The 20,501-nt window shown below is 36.9% G+C and overlaps 1 protein-coding gene across 1 annotated transcript in view; it reads left to right on the forward strand.

Annotated features, from left to right (window-relative positions):
• Positions 1 to 18,684, forward strand: part of ERCC8 (ERCC excision repair 8, CSA ubiquitin ligase complex subunit) — a 32,385-nt gene extending 13,701 nt beyond the window's left edge. Inside the window, exons 7-12 of the mRNA XM_005531839.3 lie at positions 2,070 to 2,136; positions 3,399 to 3,502; positions 4,532 to 4,656; positions 6,911 to 7,108; positions 16,208 to 16,294; positions 17,983 to 18,684. Coding sequence (XP_005531896.1) covers positions 2,070 to 2,136; positions 3,399 to 3,502; positions 4,532 to 4,656; positions 6,911 to 7,108; positions 16,208 to 16,294; positions 17,983 to 18,048 — 647 coding nt within the window. The 3' untranslated portion in view covers positions 18,049 to 18,684. The remainder of the gene's footprint in view (positions 1 to 2,069; positions 2,137 to 3,398; positions 3,503 to 4,531; positions 4,657 to 6,910; positions 7,109 to 16,207; positions 16,295 to 17,982) is intronic.
• Positions 18,685 to 20,501: the final 1,817 nt, after the last annotated feature.

A 20,501-nucleotide genomic window follows, 5' to 3' on the forward strand; every position in this document is an offset into this window, starting at 1 on the left:
AACAAGTTTTCTATAAAAGGATGTTATCAAATCCTTTGTATTTTCCTAATTCAGCTAAATGTAAGGTTTTATTGTTCCATAATCCATTACTTTTGGCTTTCACTGAGAATTTGCCTTTGGTGGCCCTTTTCTAATGTGTACTTTTTGGAGTGTCAATATATATACACATGCTCAAGGGAAGGCAATGATGAGGCAAATCTTCATGCTTCAAACTGTAGAGAAACACTAAGACAGAGTAATGTGCAAATGCAGCTTTATTTCATTACTGGCCAGCTAAGTCTAAAAGGAGCCCAGGTTATTTTTCGTAATACAGAGCTTAAACCATTAAACTTCTATGAACTGAATTGGCTGCAACAGGCATCTCATGTTCTTGGTTGTTCTTGGTTCTCTTGGTTTCTAGAACCAAAAGATCCAGAGACGGCAGTGACGAAAACAGTTCTCTAAATATCCTGCTTGGTTTCTTCAGCACTTATTAACTTTGACAGAAGAGTTAATGCTTTCCAGGCACAAGCTCTGTTGTGTCTTTGTACACAGCCCTGTTACCTGATGTGCAGTATTGGAGGAATAAGTGGGAGGAGAATATGTTAATGATTTAGCATATGCTAGCAATTCTTTGCAGAACTGAAGCAATCAGTAGTGTCTTGATCATATGTATGAATATTTTCACATAGGCTAACTCTAGCATATGAAGTGGAATTACATGCATGGCTGTAATTTTATTAATGGATCCAAATAAATCTGTCTGCTCTGAGCCTTCTAAGTGCATCCGGTAGTACCTGTATCTTGCAGTTTTTTCCCATTATCCTGGTCATTACAGTGCTTTGATTAATTCAGGTAATGGGAAAGCACCTACTGGAAGATGCAGTAGGAACAAAGTGGTTCACACCACCTCTAAACTGTGTTAGCAAAAGTGTATTGTATGATTTAGTTTATTTTTCAACAACATGTTTCTGTTATGACATTTCCATTTAGGACATCTTATCCTTCCTATTATCTGTATTTATTTAACATAACTTTCCAAGTTTTAAAGTGTGTGTGTATAGAAAAACCCAACAACAGACAAACAAAAATCCCCCCATACATGTATATACATTTTTATATGGGTGTGTTATATGTGTATATATATATGTATGTACTGTATCTGTATACACACACACATATATATATAAAAATAAATAAGAGGACCTTTCAGATCATTGAGTCCAGCTGTTAACCACACACTGCCAAATCCACCACTGATTTATGTCTCTAAGTGCCACATCTATACATCTTTCGCATCTATATCCCCACGGGTGTATGACTCAACCACTACCCTGGGCAGCCTGTTCCTGTGAGAATTTTATTTGGAAAGTATGGGAATTATGCCTAATAGCCAATCAAAACCTCCATTGGTGCAACTTGAGGCCACTTCCTCTCCTATTGTATGTTACTTGGGAGACTGACCCCCACCTGGCTTCAGCTTTTTTCAGGTGGTTTTAGAGAGCAGCGACGTCCCCTCAAATTTCCTTTTCTCCAGACTAAGCAGCTCCCCAGCTCCCTCAGTTGCTCCTCACAGTGCTTGTGCTCAACACCCTTTACTAGCTTCACTGATACCTTAATAGTTAAAGGAAAAAATACTGCATATTCAAGGCAAAATTCTTAGTGGATAAAATGAGTAAAATTTTAGTTGTAAGTATGTAAGGTAGATATAGTTTGTATTGAATATTATTAAAGAATTTGAAGAAAAATAAATGGAAAGTTCCTTCTGTATGAGAATACCAGTGCTGCACAAAAAGCTGTGACTGAGCTGTAATGTGTTTTGCATAGGTAAAGCCATCTTTATTATCAAAAATTATACACTGGTAATGCTGTGTGTATTATTTTCTGCTCACTGCAATCCCACTGAAGGAAGAAGAAGAAAGAGAAAAAACTTCTGTCTCAAAATAATATAGTTTCACAAAATTTAAATTTACGTTACAATTCAATTATTAGTCTGGCTTGGTGAATCCTATACAACTGAATAGTTGTTTTTACTTTCAGGTACTTACATAAAATGGTGTGTATAATAAGCTTTTTCATTTAATTCTTAGGTCACAGGCAAGAAGTATTGGCAGTGTCTTGGTCCCCACGTCATGAATATATTTTGGCAACAGGAAGGTAGGGGATGTTACTGAACTGTTAAATGCACTGGAATATTGGTCAGTAAAAATTTTATATATTCTTTATGCAGACTTATTTCAATTCAAATGCACTTCTGGAGTTAATTTTCTTTGTTTACCTGTTCACAGTTTTAAAGCTTTGTCCTAAAAAAATGAAACCTAAAGAGCTGTACAAATCATGCTTGTTTTATAGCAACTTTGTACAGTTTTGAAACTCTAGTTGTAACTACTGATATAGGAAAATGGTAGAATATTAAGTTTATTACCTCTTATTGTTTATTAGTGTGTGCATTGCTAATCTGTGTTGTAAAAAAGTAAAAAATGTCTAGCGCAAATTACCATTCTGGTAATCACATTTACTTATGTCAAAGAGAATAACTTGAGTTGCTTAGCTGATGTAACTTTCCAAGCTACAGTAATTCAGTATGAATTCAATATGGATTGTATGTTGATTTTCCTGGGCCTTTTTTGTTTTCTGTATGGACGTTTTTAATGTAAAAAAATCCTCTTGGCTTTTCTATAACTTCTCTTTATGTTAGCTTTTGATTATATTGGCATTCCTCTTCTCGCTTATTAGATGCCATGGTTTTTTAGTTTTGCATAGAAGAATAGCTATTTCACAAGTTTAGTGGAATGGCTGTTTTATAAGTTTAGTGAAGTTACCAGATTTGAAAACCTTTAGTTTTTGAAGTCAGGCTTCTGAAAGGCTCATCAAAGTTGGAAAATGTTTTAACAGTGTGTTGTTTAGGGGTTTTATTTGTTTGTGGGTTTTATTTGTTACAGCAGATGACAATGTTGTGTTTGTCTTGTTGCAGAAGATGAAAAATTATGTGCTTGTAGACAACTTTTGTAGCAGTCATACAATAGATCTGTGATAACAAAAGCCCAAATTCTCAGACCACCATTACAGTCAATACTGGCGTCTGTCAACAGAAGAATCAGCAAGTTTATTCCCAGGCTCTGTATGTGTACAAGGGTGTTATGTTGTAATCAAAGAGACAAGTGTATTGTGTTACAGATGAAGATTCACTCTTAGGTTCTGATAGTGTACCAGCTAAAGTTATTAATGCATGTAAATGGAAGTTTGAAGTTTGTCTTAAAATATTTTTAATGGAATTCTGTTGACTTGAGTGTGCCCACATGATGAGTGGTTCAGAATAGCTGCTGGATCAAGGGAAGTGCCAGATGGGTTGACCAAAGACAGTTCCTGAACTGTGGTGCAATCAATTTCCCTAATTTATGCAAATCTATTTTTCTTAGTGCTGATGGTAGAGTGAAATTATGGGATGTGAGGAGAGCTTCTGGATGTCTGAGTACACTTGATCAGCACAATGGGGAAAAGTCCAAAGCATCTTCTGAGGCAGGTAGTACAAAGTATAACTGGTGGTAATTCATATGTAACTAGAATAATTCTTCTATTTCATTAATGATTTGAATACTAAGAGTAGCAAGGGCAATAGTGATGATGCAGTTGTTACTTAGTACATAAAAGAGGCCATTCAGCTTTGTTCAGTTACTTTTGTTATAGAGTTAGGTTTTGTTGTTTGGGACTTTTTTTAGAGGGATTGCCTTGACAACAGTAGTGTATTTGTTCTTAATGGCTTTCCTCTAAAAAGGAAAATTCTGTTACCTTTTTTGTGAGTGGAATAATTAATTTATGCTGTGAATTAGCCTTTTTATAAATATATTTATTGAAATTTGATAAATTATTGAGAAGAAAATGTTCTAAAAAAAGCTTGTATTTGGTCAAAAAAGGAGAAATATTGTTTAATGAAAAACAAAATTTGATGTAACTCCAAAGATAACTAGTTCCATTTTATACATTCCTTTGAATACCATATTGACTTGTTCAATCACAACATCTGTCTTTTTGACTTTATTTTTGTCTGAAAGATTCAAGATTATTTTTTTATTATCTAATATCAATCATATATGCTAGGATATTTAATTTATTGAAATGTATGTGAACTAAACAAATAGCAGGTAAAAATTGTTTTCTAATAAATCCTAAAAAAAGCAGTTCACACTTCTACATAAAAGGTATGTCTAAATTAGGTATTGCGGTATAATACAGAGAGACCTTATCCTGATGGATTTAGAGCTGACCAAAAGCTACAGTATGTTGTTAAGTGCATTTTCCAAATGACCACTTATAGGCTGCAGACATCAACAACTGGGTGATAGATTGAACAGAACTGGCCCTTGAACTGCACCCTGAGGAGCACTGCTGGTGGCTGTCAGCTGGCCAGATGTTTTTATAAACAAAAAACTAAATTATTTTTAACTGAATGTTACCATTTAAATAGCACTTGCAGTGCTCCACATGGAAGTAAAAATGTATATAAAGTAGTAATTTTTCTCTAGAAACCTGAGACAGCTCTTTTTCTTGGCAGCAAACACTGCTCACAATGGGAGAGTTAATGGTTTATGCTATACAAATGATGGACTTCACTTGCTAACCCTTGGTACAGATGATCGGATGCGTCTCTGGAACAGCTCCACTGGAGAAAATACCTTAGTAAGTTTTCAAGGAACTTCAGTAGCATTTCTACTTTCACTTAATTTTAAGAGATTTATAATTTCTGCAGTTGTCCGTAGAACTTGAAATTCATTTTTATAAAGGATATAGCTGTTCAATTTCATCACTAGAAGATTTGGTGAAAATTTTTTTCTTCCATATTTCTTTTCTTCTACTTTTTACCAAAAAAAAAGAATATGAAGAAGTCTGGATTTACTTAAAGATTGGCTATGGCAACTCTTAAGTTCATGAATTTGAGAGTGTACCTATAAACATTTCTTATAGTAATAAAAACTTTAATAAGTGTTGACTGTTGGTAGAAAGTTTTGGGGTGTTTAAACTATTAGTTGCCAAGGTACTATGAGCACTTGGCCATATCTGAGAGTTTCATTGGCTGCCTGGCTTTCTTGCATCTCTCTGTTTCTGTGGAATATCTCATGTGGAATTGCATGGCAGTGTTAAAAATATCTATTCATCCATCCTTCCAAATTTGTGTAGTAATACAGCAGCAGGATTGAGGGGTGGGAACTGTGTTAAACTTCTACTGCAATTCCAGTCCTTTCAGTGGCTTGTGGATTTTTTTTTTGATTTGTGCCAAAGCTTCTTATTTGCATTTTCTGTTCAGTAAAGAAAATTGTTTTCTTAGTTTATTTTGAAAGAACATACTAGTTAAGTCAGTGTCTGTGGAATTTTAGTCAGCTGTAATTATGGTCTGTCATTGCTATCAGGAAAGAAATTTTGCTATATGTTAGAAATCTTTTAATTCTGCTGCTTAGTTTCAGAACAGAGCAAAATTAATTCCTTACAGATACTTAAATAAAGACTACTCTCCATGCTAGCCATATTTGCCAGCTTGTTCTCAGCACCTCATACACAAACTTTCTGTCTTCAAATCACCACCACTGAAGTAGATAATACAGTTTGTTCCGTATTATTGTACTCTCCTATTACCAGCTAGATCGCTGTTTTGTTTCTTGTTTCTGTGCCTGTTAGTTCATTGACTTGTTTCATAGGCTGTTTTACAGTTTTCCAGTCTAGTATGGAATAGCTTGACTTTGTTTTGCTTTTTCAAGTCCAGAGTTATATTGTCCAAAGTAGTGTATTTTCACACACTGCCCAGAGGTGTTGCTTAAAATAATTTCAAGCTAAGAAAATTGTGAAATTTATCAGGTAAATATTTTAACACAACACATTTTCTTCATGAAAAAAATAGTCAAAATTTTAATGATTTGTTTTAGTTAAATTTGTTTAGAGGAAAACTATACTGTTTCCCTGAATATATTTCTCTGTCTCCTCATTAATACATTTTTGATGTTTGATAGGACTTTATTAGACTAATATAACTGACTAGAATATTTCCAAATTTAATGTGTAATGGAAATTTAATTTCCAAATATTTCCATTTAATGTTTGGAAACTTTACCTCTTTTGTGAGATTTTTATCTGTGCAAAAATTGTCAAGAACTTGAAACTCAATGAAACTGTAGCTTGAGACACCAGTTTAGGTGCTTTTAAACTATTTTAATTTGCAAGGCTTCCCTTACACCTCACCAGTAACGTCTTAGAAATTTTTCCTATCAAAGCTACCCTGGGAGAAAACAGTTCCGTATTATTTTGTTGAACTTGTAAATAATTTCCTTGTCTCATACCTTCTGTTATTAATATTAAATTAAAATTAATTTATAAAAATATTATAAAAATAAATTAATTTATTAAATTAAAATGAAAATTGTTATTAATATTAATATTGTTGCTGTTTGGTTTTTTATTGCTATTTCCAGTACTTAATTGTTCTTATCTCAACCTGTGATCTCTGCCTTTTGTGCTTTGAATCAGAGGCAGGGGAGCAAGTGGTTTTAGCTGGATTACTGAATTTGAAAATACCATTCCTAAACCACAACAGGTGGTAATTCCTGAACAATGTCTAATTTCAGTAAGGATTTACATGCTTGATGCAGATTTGGCATGCAACAGCCTGTGCAAAGCCTATTCTTAGTGTGGAATTGCTAATTTTTAGGGATTTCTTTCTTTCCTTTTCTTTAATATCTATAAAATCAATGTTAAGAATAGTAAATTTTATTGAGCATAAAAATAGTTCTCTTGATAGGCATCTGTAGTTTGAAATATTGAGATATATATTAACCCAAAATTAATTTTACTGAGTATTAAACATGAAGTAAAATTGACCTTTTCATATACTTTCCAGTGGCTTTAATAGCTGAGTATGTAATCCATGTGATCTTTCATTTTGCAGGTGAACTATGGGAAAGTCTGTAATGAAAGTAGGAAAGGACTCAAATTTGCCATCTCTTGTGGCTGTAATCCAGAGTTTGCCTTTGTTCCGCATGGAAGTACCATTGCTGTTTATACAGTTTTCACAGGAGAACTGATAACTGTGCTTAGAGGGCATTATAGTACTGTCAACTGCTGTGTATTTCAACCTCATTTTCAGGTAAGTAAAATACAAACAGTATTCCAGAGAAACAGGAATATTTGTGCAGATTGACATACTATTTGCACTATAAAAGCATTCACTTTTCAGGGGTATGCTTAATCAAAGGTAAGAGGGAGTACTGTGGTTTACATGACATCCAGGAAAGGTTAAGTCAAGTTTTTGGCATGACATTTTCTGGATTAAGTTCCTTCCACTGCATGTTTTGTCTCTCATGTGCAACTTCTCAATATACCTTTAGTAATTTGGCTTGTGTAGTGATTAGTAAAGCATATGTGTGAAGGCTTTTTTCTGTAAAACTGAAGAGGAGTTGTCTTTCTGAGAGATATCTGAGACTAATCACATTAAGAAAGAATGTAAAGTGTAGTAGTACTGCTGTGAGTACTGAGAAGGCTCTCAAGTACTTTGCTACGGTGATCTTGCTCAAATGCCTGTAGTTACACTTTGGATAAACTGTTGACAACATCACCAGATTCTTAAATTAATCAGAGAACATTTCAGCTGAGAAATACCATAGCATTACAGGGACTCATGGTACTGACAGATTTTTTTTCTTCTTCTCTTATTTCTTTTGCTATCTCCCTCTGGTATATTTTCCTCTTGTAATAAAAGACTTAAAGATAACAAAGGTTAATTTGTTGTGAGATAGTATAGAACACATTGTGCATATGGCATGTATTGTGCCAAAAGCAGAATGAATGATTATATGTGTTTTCAGACCATTATATAGTTGCCCTCATGTCTTAAGGATTGTACTTTATGTTCCAGTTCTCCTTCCTTGCCTGTTATTTCTGAGTGTCAGGTAGAAATATTTGAGGCAGAAGGGGCATGTAGATATCTTTTCATGACCTCTTGTACAATGCATCATAGAAGTGACTCTTATAGCTTCTGCTTTGAGTCCGGTAGCTTTGAGTGAATCACTGAGACAGGCTTCACTGAAAATTATGGACGCATTATGGACACACAGTAGACTCCAAGCTAATAAGCTTTGTGTGGTAGTTTGGCATTTAGGAAAAAAGTGGGAAATATCCATTGAAGTGACTCCCCTGAAAGAGGCTGCTGGGAGTTTCTTCTCTGCTTGAGATCAGGCCAATAGCTAGCCAGTTTTAAGAACTGACAGCATTTTGGACCACTGAAAAGTAAGATCACCTTTGTGAATACCAGCTTTTAAACCCAAACCCGGGAACTGCTGGTCTCTTCATTTCTGGCCTTGAAAGGTATTGGAGCTCTGGTGTGGTTGGGTCTATTGTTGTGGTTTTAAAGCAGTAACTAAAAAAATTACTTATTTCTTGCTGTGAGATGTGGATTAGAGCAAGAACAAAACAGGCTTAAAACTTAAAAAGGAATAAAGAAAGTTTATTAACAAACTACAAGAATAAGAACACCAGAATAAACCTCCAGAAAACCCTTTTTATCCCCTACTACCCACCATTCCCTTGTTCACATGACAACAGAGACAAAAACTTTGGAACTTTGGTGTTTAAAACAGTCCCAATTCTTGCTAGAGTCTTTTCATCAGTCTTTGTAGAGAAACAGAAGTCTCTTCCTGCTAATCTATGGAGTTTCTCACAAGAAAAACTATTTCTGTTATAGCTTTCTATTTTTGTGATGCTAGCTGCCTGGAAACTTTGTCATCAGAATTCACTCCTCCCATTTCACATCACTCTGAGGTGTGTATGGGCCATGAGTTTAGGGATGTCATTTTAAGGATGAGTTATTCAAAGGCAAAAGTCTTCTTCATCTGTCTTTGTGAGCTCCACTGGAAAATAGTTTTCTCATTGCCCCCCAAGGCTTCAAATCTTTGCTTCACTCTGTTCCAGCACTTCACTGTATCACAATTACTCTACTTTTTACTCAAAATCCACACTTTGAACACTCTCTTCCTCCCTATATACTCTGTCATGAATTAAAGGAGTTTTTTCAAGACCTTATTGTCCATCTCCATAGCTTTAACAGAAAAATATTTCAGCTTATAAACCATCTCCTTATTCTCTACCTTTTCTGAAGTTTAATTCTTTTCTTTACTGTCTCTGATAGTTTATAAAGTCTCTTTACATGTTGATTACTCTCTTTTTCTCTCTCTGGATAAAAGGATTAATCTGCAAGTCTCATCTGGGTAATGAAAGGGTTAAAATCTTGCCCAGGCTTTTGTAGATGGTTCTGTGATCTCTGCCGGAGCAGCAGCTGGAGTTGTCTGCAATGGAGGATTCTTCATGGCTGCTCTGGAGAGTGTGGTCGCTGTCTCAGCACGCCGCAGGTCAAGAGCTTTTTTTCCTTTCTTTACTTGGCAGTCTCTGGTGAATTCCGTCGAGCCAGGGACCGGTCTGGCCCGGCCAGAGCCCGGGGCAAGCCCCGCAGGCCCCATCTCCCGGCCGGGAGCCGCTGGGCCCAGCCCAGCCCCCGCCCGGCCGCATGGCCTGGGCAGGGAACGGGAGGCCAGCCGGAGCTCTGTGACCTTTCACAGCCAGGAAACAAAGAGAACAAGAGTGCTCTGACTTTACATCTTAAGGTGGTGTTCACAGGTTGACTTAACCTTTTCAATGGTCAAAACTGCTGTCAGTTCTTAGAAATGACTGATAATTGGTCAGGAGCAAAGACTCCCATCTACCAGCAGCTTCAACTTTCCTAAGCTCCCAAAGCTATCTTAAAGGTAAAGCCACCCCATGTCAGTCTATGCAGCCTGTGGGGGTGTGGGCCAGACTCCAGCAGCTCCCAGGTCAGGGATGGAGACAGAGGAACTTCCCCAGGCTGGGCTGGGCCACGGCTGCTGATACTTGCTAACACCCCCCTCCCATGGCCCACACAGATGGCTCCAGGCCAAAAAGCAGCAGAAAACCATCACTGCCTTCCAGTGGCTGCTGAGCTGAAATTCTGACACCATGACTACCTGCCACGCTTGGGCTGGATTTTAACCCTTTCACTACCCAGCTGAGACCTGCAGACTTAATCCCCTCTCCATAGAGAGGGAAGTGAGAGCGATCAACATGTAAAGAGACAACATAAAACGTCAAGATCAGTTGGAGAGTAGTTGAGCCTCAGATGGAAGTAGAATGAGCTTTTATAAGCTGAAATTTTCATTTAGTAGAGCCATGGAGATGAACAGTAATGTTCTGAAAAACTCATGAAAAATTAATGAAAGAGTACTGGGGGGAATGAACTGTAATCTGAGCAAAGGTATCCTTGATGAAGCTATGCAAATGGTGGAGTAGCTGTGATCCCATGAGATGCTTGAACAGAGAGAGAGAGAAGTAAAAGTTGATGAAAATCCTTTGCCCCAAGGGAGATAAGAAGAAAACCTCTGTTCCCAGAGATGATCACAGAAACAGATGAAGAGAACCTTTGCCTTTGAACAACTCATCCTTAAAATAATACCCCTTGAGTTCATGGACCATGAACACACCTCTGAGTGGTGTGAAAATGGGAGGGAAGCATGATGGCAGAGTTTTTTCTGGGTGGCTGCCAGGTATGGAGATGAAAAGCCACAAGAAAACTATTTTCTTGTGGAGAAGTCTCCATGGAGTGACAAGAAAAAATTCCTCTCCCGTAGAGACTGATGAAAAGACTGTTGTATAGCTGGTACTGCTTTAACATCCCAGATTTTGTCTCTATGTCGTCAGTTGGGAAAGGAAAAAGGGGGGGGGGGGGAGAGAAGAAAAGGGTTTTTTTTTAGGTTTTATTCTGGTTTCTTATTCTTGTAGTTCTGTTAATAAACTTCCTTTATTCCTTTTAAGTTTTAAGCCTGTTTTGCCCTTCTCCTAATCCTTATCTCACAACAAGAGATGAGTAAGTTCCTTGTGATTCTAGCTAGGGCTTAAACCACCACACCTTGCTGGACCTGGAAGGCAGTTCTGGGATGAGTAGTTAGTGAAATACATCAACTGCAATATTCGCATTGTGGCTAAAGCACATCTTTTCCAAAATGATCTTGAAAAGCTTTTTGTCTTTTCAAGGATAGTTTCCCAACAAAACTTCTTGTGTGTTTATATGAAGTTATCTTTGGTGTCCTTTTTGATAAACTGAAGAGGTGAGGCTAATTAGGTCTCTCTGTAAAACATGCTTTACTTGTTTTACATGGGGTGTCTCTACCTTGGTGTTTAAGATCCATGGTAAAGGATCACTTGTGTGTGCGTATTCACACAAGAACTACATCAGTCCCTGTATCCAAAAGTTTGTGATGTCAACAATTTCATATGCTTATCTGATGTGAATCCTGTTCCTTTTCAGAAGCACCCTTTTCCAGAGTTCAATTCTATACATGAGAAGTATGATAAACTTCTTTGTATTGATTTTCTGTTTTTGTAAAGGCTTTGCTTTCAGTTGTATTAAATAGTTTGAGAAATAGTATTGCTATATGTTATGCTTTGACGCTGGCCAAACACCAGGCACCCATGGAAGTAATTTGCTTACCCTCTCCTGCTACGGTTGGGCTCCTGCTACAGAGGAGAGGGAAAAAAAGAATTAATGAAAGGTTCCTGAGTTGAGATAAGGTTTGGAAGAAAAACATTCTAAGGGAAAAACAGGTTCAAATTTAAAGGTATAAAGCAAATCTATTATTAAAGTCAGAGGAGGATAATGGTAAGTAAAATAAGCCTTGAAAACATCTTTTTTCCTCACAGCCCCTCTCTCCTTCCCACTGACAGTGCAGGGAGACAGGGCATGGAGGTCTTGGTCAGTTCATCACCCAAGATCTTCTGTTCACTCAGGGAGAGGAGTCTTTCTTCTGCCATGCCATGGGGTCCCTTCCATGGGCAAACAGTCTTCCCAAAAACTGGTATGGTGCGGGTTACTCATCCACAGGGTGCAGTCCTCTAAGGACAGGCTGCTCTACTTTGGAAGCAAAGGCCCTCTCTCCAGAATTCACCCACTTCAGCATGGCTGCAAGCGGATCTCTGCATCCCCTATGGACTTGGTGCATTACAGGGGGACAGGCTGTTTCACCATGCTCCTCACCATGGCCTGCAGAGGAGTCTCAGACACTTGCAGCACCTTCTCCCTGTCTTTTTCCACTGACCTTGGTGCTGCCAGGTTGCTTTCCCTCACTTGTCCTCACTTCCTCCTCTTCTCTGATGAGAGGACTGTTGCTCATAGGTACCATTGCCAACAAGTTCCACTAATTCAAAGATTCCTGCAGGATGTTGCAGTGCCAGGAAGTTGATCTTGTCTGGGTTCCACACTGGGGAGTTGTTTGCCGTGTTTTCACTGCCGGCCATGTGGCCCCACCGCCATTGCACGGGCAGTGGTGGCTGCTGTGGTGCTGTTTAATGCCTCTCCTCATGCGGGATGCCAGGAAGGGGAAGCCACTACTGCCCCTGCCCTCTTTGCCCACAGCATCGCTGGCTAGGGGTGGCCAGGCAGGCAAGGATGAGCCGTAGGCCACGGCAAGATGGTGATGTCCATGGTACCTCACCACTCTGGGCAAAAACCTGTGTGTGTGGTGTTTTGATTTTTTCTTAAATGTGTCATCACAGATAGGTTACCAACCTTTCTAAATGGGCCAGCAGCATGTCCGTGTTCAGAGCCATCCGAGATTGGCTCTGTCGGGCATGGTCAAAGCTTCTAGCAGCTTCTCACAGAAGCTATCCCTGTGGCCCTCCCCGCTACTGAAAAGCCAGGCCTTGCCAAATCAACACACTTAAATCAGAATGTCAACACCAAAGGTAGTGGTACTGTTATTTTCACTGGGTTCATACATGTACTTCCAAGTATCTTATCCTATCTTGAGACCATTAAATGCATTCATCAGACTTCATGTAATTCTAATAGAAATTATGGTTTTGTCAGTAAAATTCCTCTCCTGAGAATGTAATGTTGTTTGTAAAATTTATAGTCACCTCTTCTGTTTTGCAAAGTTATTCACAGCTGTACATTTGTAATTTCATTGCTAGTTGTAAGTAAAATCAATTTTGCTTAACAAAACCTGCTCTATTACAAACTTTGTTGAGTGATATTTATATACCTATCTTTTAGCTCTACAGTAACTGAATCATTTAATAATCTTTTCCATTGCTATGTTTAGGATTAAAAAAATACTGTTCATACTTGTCTATATTATTCTTCTTTTTTTTTTTTCTTTCTGAATAGCATATTAGCTCACTTTCAGTTTTGGAATTTTTAAATATCAAATCATAATTAACTTAAGCAAGCCTGAAGCTTTTCTTGATGGTTCTTCTAAGGCTCTCTGATGTAAGCTATGTATACAGTGGTGAAATGTGTAGCAGATGGCTTTGTAACTTTTTTGGTACTTGTTAGCACATAACTGGGTTTTAGTACACTGTTCATGGGAAACAAGGTCTACATCTTTTCTGTAGTTTTGGCCATTTCTATCTAGTATTCTCTGTCACTGTTAAGAGTATACTTCATATTAACAGCCTTCTAAACTTTTTCTGCTGTCTTTAACCCTGGTTTGTGTCCCACCCATCCTCTAATTTGGTCCTTAGATTTTTCTCACTATTTTTTCAGAATTTCTTATTGATATTGATGTTCTCATGTTCTTTTTGTTCATTAACTGTATTTTAATTGCTATCTTTGTTTCACCTCGTAGCTAGAATAGGCTCTAAGAAGAATCTTAAACTTTGCACCAATTATGTATTTGAGGTGTCAAGTGTCTTCTGTTTGCTTGGAACCATATAATCAAAAGTGATCTCTGATAACCAAGCAGCTAGTTATTTGAAATTCAATTATGCTAGTCTCTATCTGTTCTTATCTAAATTAATTAGCATGTTTGTGTGGAATACCTTTTATGTTTGAGCTCTCTCCAGAGAATGGTGTGAGCTTTAGTTAATGTGTGTGTGTATGTATGCCTTTTCTGACCCTAGGAACACTGCCATAAAATCCACTATGTTGTTGTTCGACTACACTGTTCTTACGTAAATATCTCTGTAAAGTTAATAAGATGTTAGACTGCTTGAGTAATAAGAACTGCAGAATCTGGCCCTTTAATAAGCATTAATTTAATAGGTCAGTAATTTCAAGGGTGGTGTGGAAGAGAAAATCTTCATTGTGCAATATCTTAGATGATGTTTACAGCTGGATCTAACACACCAGTATGCCATGTTACCTGCTTAGAATGATTTAAGTAAACAAACAAGACCTACGTTTCCCTTTCAGAAAAAGAAATCGTGCAAATCATCATGCATGAATAACATGTCATAAAATAGGTAGGTAGTAGGTATGGAACAGGAAGCAATTTTGATTTAAATTATAGCTGCCGGTACTGTTCAAGAAATGCTAGTGATATCTGCAAAGGTATTTGGCAAATCTAGTAGCAGGCTGTTACATAAAGCTAACTGAAAGTTATATCAGGTTTTATTTGCAGTCTTTCCATATATTGTACTATAAATATGCATAGAGCATGTTTGTAGTGCAATATATGTGTCTGTCTTGTATTGTACCATAATTCTATGTAGAGGCCACTAACTCTTCTTTTGACTGACTTATGGTGTGAGTCACCAGTTTAGGTAGTAATAATTAATTGTAAGTATTGCTTAATGCAGTGGGTATTAACTGAAGATCTTGCTATACCAGGATCAGAAAGTGAGACAAGTGGTAAGAAGGATTAAATGGAAGTATGCTGATGTCACTGTGACATTTCTCATAATGCTGCAAGGAGATATTTTGGCATGGAAAGATCTTTTAAAGTTCTTAGTGATATTCTATATTCTATCAAAGACAGGAGGCCCAAGTAGAGTACTGCTGACAGAATAAAGTGGAATTTGACTTATACGCTGGTGTAATATATCTTTTAAGCAAGGTAGGATAGTTATCCCTCTTAAAATTGTAAACTCTAATCTTGAATGTTTTATACGCATGAACAACTTCATTTCCAGCGTTTGAAAAGTAGGACAGCTTGTTTGAATAAGATTACCCATATAAACGTTTATAGGAACTGAGCATTAGGTTTCTGCACCAAATGTCAACATAATTCTTGTGGTTTAAACTATATATAAATTATATAGGAAACTTCCTGCAAAGACAGACCTATGTTAATATATTGACCTTACATGGAATCAACATACTCATAGTGTGCACATATGCAGAGAGTTGCTAGTTAAAGTGTAAAAGCCAGCATACTGAAAGCAAGGCTTTCATAGTCAGCCTGAATACCTCAAAAAATAACTTTATATGTGTCAGTCAGGCAGCTTAAATATATGACAATACTCAAGTGTTGTCAGACATCACATATAATAGGCAGGAATGTAATTCAATATTGAAAATATATGAGAATATTTTCATACCTGTTCATTTAAATAGCACTTCAGAAAATACATGTGTTATAGGTACAAAATTTACTGCAAAGATGGTGTTAGTATTTCTCACCAGCAAAGTTTCCTCATCTTAAAGTGACAGAGAAGTCTGTATTTCCTGTAGTACAGAATTAAGAAAATTAAGATATATTTGACTTACAGCTATGTGGAGTAAAGACTGTTACCATGAGTTGTGGGGTTCCTTTTGCAATGGGATCTTAGTCCATAGTCATTATCATATTGAAGAGAGTTATTTATATTAAAAGTAATACATTGGTCTTTCTGCTCTATGCCTTCCCAACAGGATACAAGCCTCATACTGTACTCTATTTGTTAGTTTCCTTCCCTAGGCATACTGAAACTACATTTACTTAATAGTTCTTTGTTCCATACATACACTTGTTTCTGATATGTATTACTAGATTCTTGATTTTTCTGAGTTCATTCCTGGTTTTTAATTATAATAAAATACTTGCCTTTTTTTGCTTTGTGGGTTTTTTTGGTTTTTTTTATTTCTCCATAAACAATCTCTTAAGGTTCCTAACTGTTAAAATAGGTGTCTTTTCAGGGGACAAGAGAGAGGGAAGAAATAAAATGGATTTAAGCAATAAAGTTCATTTCAATGTGGGTTTTGCTATTTTGATGAGTCATCTGGGAAAAAATATTAAAACCTATTTTTTTTGTTTTGGCATATTATTTAAAATACAAATTATCCAGATTATATTATAAAATTAGAAAATTATTATTTGCCTTTATTTTTAAGTAATATTCTCTACCTCTTTTCCTGCCCAGTATGGTATCTATGTCACTATTCAGTAAATTTGTGTGAAAATAACTTTTGCTTGTTTTTTTACAGGAACTTTATAGTGGCAGCAAAGACTGCAATATCCTTGCATGGATACCTGCTCCACGAGAGCCAGTTCCTGATGATATTTCTGAAAAGGTAGTGAATTTTTGAGTTTGAGCTGTATTTTTTTTTATGTCTGTTACACTTGGGCGGGTTGTGTGGAAATTCAATATGAAATATGTGATTCACCATCAACTTTTTTAACAGTTCCTCATTAAAAGGAGAATCACCTATTATTTCTGTGCAATCTTTGGATTCTTGTAGGGTTTTGAGAAGACGTTTTCTCTTGTAGCCTAGTCAAACTGTTTGCAGGCCGCTAGCTTCCTACTTAGTTAAGAATAGTTCATGTCATTTGATAATGGGTCTTTCAAATCCTGCTTCTTTAATTTCTAAACTGCTTTCTTCAGTTTGTCCTGTTTTGGAATTGTAGAGGTGCTAGAATGTATTTTAAATTGTTTAGGAATATACTGTATATTAAGCAGTAAGATTAGGGACACCACCCTTCATACACAAATATTTTTTATGTGAAACTATATTAAAGGAGTTTCTAAATAAGTTTATCTTTGTGTCCAAGGCAAGACATTGCAGGGGAAATGCAGGGAAGATCACATGTAAGACTATTTTCCAGTAGAGTACTTTCTCTTGGGAAAGAAATATTTGAGTGAGCAGCCTGAGTGGGAAAAAGCCTATATTATAAGGAACTGAAACTGTTTACAGAATGAGAGGCTGGTGAGCTGTACTACTGTTGAAAAATGAGGGTGCATTAATGTTTTGGCCCATAGCATATGAAAATTCCACTTTCTAAAATTTTGGCATTGTTCCATTTTAGATGGGAAAATTGTAAGAAGCATAAAATTGTTGTAACATTTGCCTTTTTTAAGTTTTTATATTTCAAAACTATCCTACACTTAAGCAGAGAAGAAAAACATAGTTCCAAAGGTTTGATACCCTAAACCCAAAATGTGTTGACCTGAAATTAACATTTTTGCTGTGAAAATTTTGATGTGAATAAATTGAATTTTTATTAGTCAGAAAAACAAAAACAAACAGTAACAAGATTATTTACTTAGCTCTATTTAGGGCTGCTGCTTTAAATTTGACACAGTGGGAGTATGTAATATATACTATTGTTTTGAAAGCTGTTAAGCTACAGCTGCTGTTTGCAAATGCTGTAGATGAGCCTTGCTTCTGTAAGTTGTTCTGCTGTTCACAGGCCATTAATTCCTGCTCCCTCTCAAGTGTTAGAATAGGCATTTGAGTGCTTGTATGACTAGAATCTGAACCCAGAATAGACGTAAACAAGAAAAAAAAATTACCCTAAATCACTGTGATTCAGTGCATTGCATAGCTACACAAACCCTTTAGTTGGACCTTAGCGGGGCAGAGGTGAGAAATATTTTTTGGATGTGGATAGACTGCTTCCTGAAACTGTAGTGTTAAGTTATGATGGGCAGAGAGTATTATGACCTAAATCAAAATGGTGACATGCAGTAAACACAATTATAATATTAGTTACATTTTGTACCAAACATTTTATAATACTTCCAGTCAGTCCTTCAGATATTTTCTGCTGAAATTGTAATTACAATACAGTACTATTTATTTTCATATTTTTTCGTGTCTCTAATCAGCAAAATGTCTAAAAAAGTAATTAAAAATAATCCAGTAGTCATGAGAGATAGTTTGTCTACATGCAGTCATTTAAAAAGTGCATTTAGCTTTGCCCTTATTTGATTATAACATTTTTAATTAAGCAAAACACTGAGAGTTTTTATTTTCTCTAGTCTCTGCCTCAACAACATTTAAATCCAGCATATGAAGACGCATGGAGCAGCAGTGATGAAGGCTAAATTTAAATTATGAGCTGATATAAATTGACATTCAGGCACTGCATTCACAGACTTTATCTACAGAACTGGACTTCGTTGGATTTATCACAACAGAATTTTAGGTACAGCTCTGTTAGAGCAAGGTCTTTCAAAAATAAGTTTCCACTGTTCTCTGTGTTTCTTCGTCACTGTAAAGTTAAATCCAAAGGATTACTTTTTTCATACTTGCTGACTTTTGTACTTACACATTGGTATACTTCATTCATTCAGCTGATAAAGAAAAAATAAAAGCCCTTGGGACCAGTCAAAATGACATTGTTTCTGTTATCATTAGTACATGAGGAGATAACCCATTCATTTCCAAGACACATGATAAAGACAATTTTCCATGAAAGAGGGCTGGCTCAGAAATGCTTCTAGCTTACTTTTATCAATGTGTTGGTGAAGCAGATTGTATCCATTTTCAAGTGCTTATGTACTGTGGGAGTCAACAGATTTTTGTGCCTGTTCTTTTTGCATTTTCAGCTTTGCATGTTTTTCCACCAATGCAATATTCACTTCAGAAAAAGGTATATCTGGGATCCTCTGGGATCCAAGTATTTATATGGTGACCCTATCATCTAAAATCTGAATCTGCCCCAGAAAGCTACAAATAGAAACTACTTCAGAGTTTTTGTTGCTGCTGTTAGCAGGTTTTTAAGATCAATCTTCTATGTATGAATCACACATCCTTAGCAAACATGAAGGATTCCCGGACAGAAACAGGGCTGAGGTACAGTTACAAGGCAGAGAGTAGTTCACATTTCAAGTTAAAACTATTAATGTAATCCTTCTAAACTGTTTTTATCTAAAACATTTTATGGTCCTAATGCCTGCTCTGTTTTGAAAGGGGGAGGAGTTTTGTGGGGTTATTGTCTTATCTCAGTGACTAGTTTGTGCTTCAGACATTATGTAGTCTGTGTCACTAAAGAATATTTTCAGATTTCTTAAAGCATCACCAGCAAAGATATCGGTAAAAACAGGTCCAGCATAAAAATGACAGCGTGACAAGTTTCATTGTAAAGGTTCACTCTTAAGGGCACACTGAAGAAAAGCAAACAAAAATCCAGAGTCGATCACTCCAGTCCAAAATAAACCAAAAACTATGCCAAGTAACTTAAAACTGAAGTTAAATGATTTAGCAAAGAACTCATGTAGGATTTACTATACCTTAACAGTGTATTACTTACAGACCTAACTTACAAATCTAGAGTACTTAGAGTATCTAGGAGAGCAGCATTTCTTGTGCACTTGGTACAGAATATGCACACTTGGTGCTCAGACACAAAAAGCCTGTACAAGGTGAAAAATTCCCCTCAAAGGTAGTGAAATACCCACTTCAGATGCCTTTGTGAAGGGCGGAGCCTCAAGGAGTCGGGGGTATCACTGTTCCGGGATCCTCCAAGTACAGCAAACTTGTGAGTTCCCTGTCTCCGAGAGGCCCCACTCAGAGGGGCTTTTCAGGTCACAGCCACTGCTCCAGCAGCACTCCGAGGGTCTCACTTTGGATCGCTGTTTGTAGGGCTGCAAGAGAGGGGGCTTTGGTCACAACTTTGTTCCATCCTGGCCACACTTCGAGCTGGAAACTGTCTTCGAAAGTGTAAGGAGAAAACATAGTATCCCACTTGGGTTCTTATTCAGGAAACAAATGTCTCCAAGGCTGTTCATTAAAACACAGGAGCTCATTAGACATCACAGATTCCTGGGAGCAGATAGTTTTTTTACTGGTAAGTCAAGAGAGGCTCAGTCTGGGTGCTGTTCCTAAGGAGCATTTCTCAAATCGTATCAGGAGAGGGATTTGATGCACTATTGCTTAATAACCTTTTACACATCAGTTTTTGCCTAAATTGCACCATGAATGAATGCAATGTGGGATTCAGCTCAAGAAAAGTTAGGCTGTGAATTATTTGTCCAAGTATCTTCTTACCCAGTTGCCTTTGGGTCTGATGCCTCAAACAGTAGAAAATAGAAATTAGTTGCCTTGGGGGCTTCTTGCACTTTCTGGCAGCTAATATCTTCTTCATAGGAGCCTTTCCAAGTCCTCTTCTGATATCAGTTGTTGGTGGTATTATCCTCCCTCTTGACTGTTGTCCTCTGCTGGAAGGAGAGTTGTTTTTGATGAGGGAAATAAGAAACACCTGTCTCTCACGTAGGCAAGAATCCAGACAAGTTCTACAACCCAGCACCTGCAAGCCTTCCACATAATCGTAGTTACTGATGTGTGGTGTTTAGTTTGCAAGGTTTAAAAATCTCTTGGCCAGAGATACTAGCCAGCACTCAAACACCAATTTCTGTGAAAATTCTACTTTGAAGAATGGCATTTTTCACTATTATTTACTTCACTACTTCTTTTTGTAGTTGTGTTAAATTTTTTATTTAAGCTTTTTCTGGGGGAAAAAAAAATTATACCTTCCACGTTCTTATGGCAGCTGTAC

The sequence above is a fragment of the Pseudopodoces humilis genome, chromosome 4 (genome assembly GCF_049639895.1).
Source record: "Pseudopodoces humilis isolate 2021_Gansu_Grassland_sample_001 chromosome 4, ASM4963989v1, whole genome shotgun sequence".
In the NCBI taxonomy this organism is placed as follows: Eukaryota; Metazoa; Chordata; class Aves; order Passeriformes; family Paridae; genus Pseudopodoces; species Pseudopodoces humilis.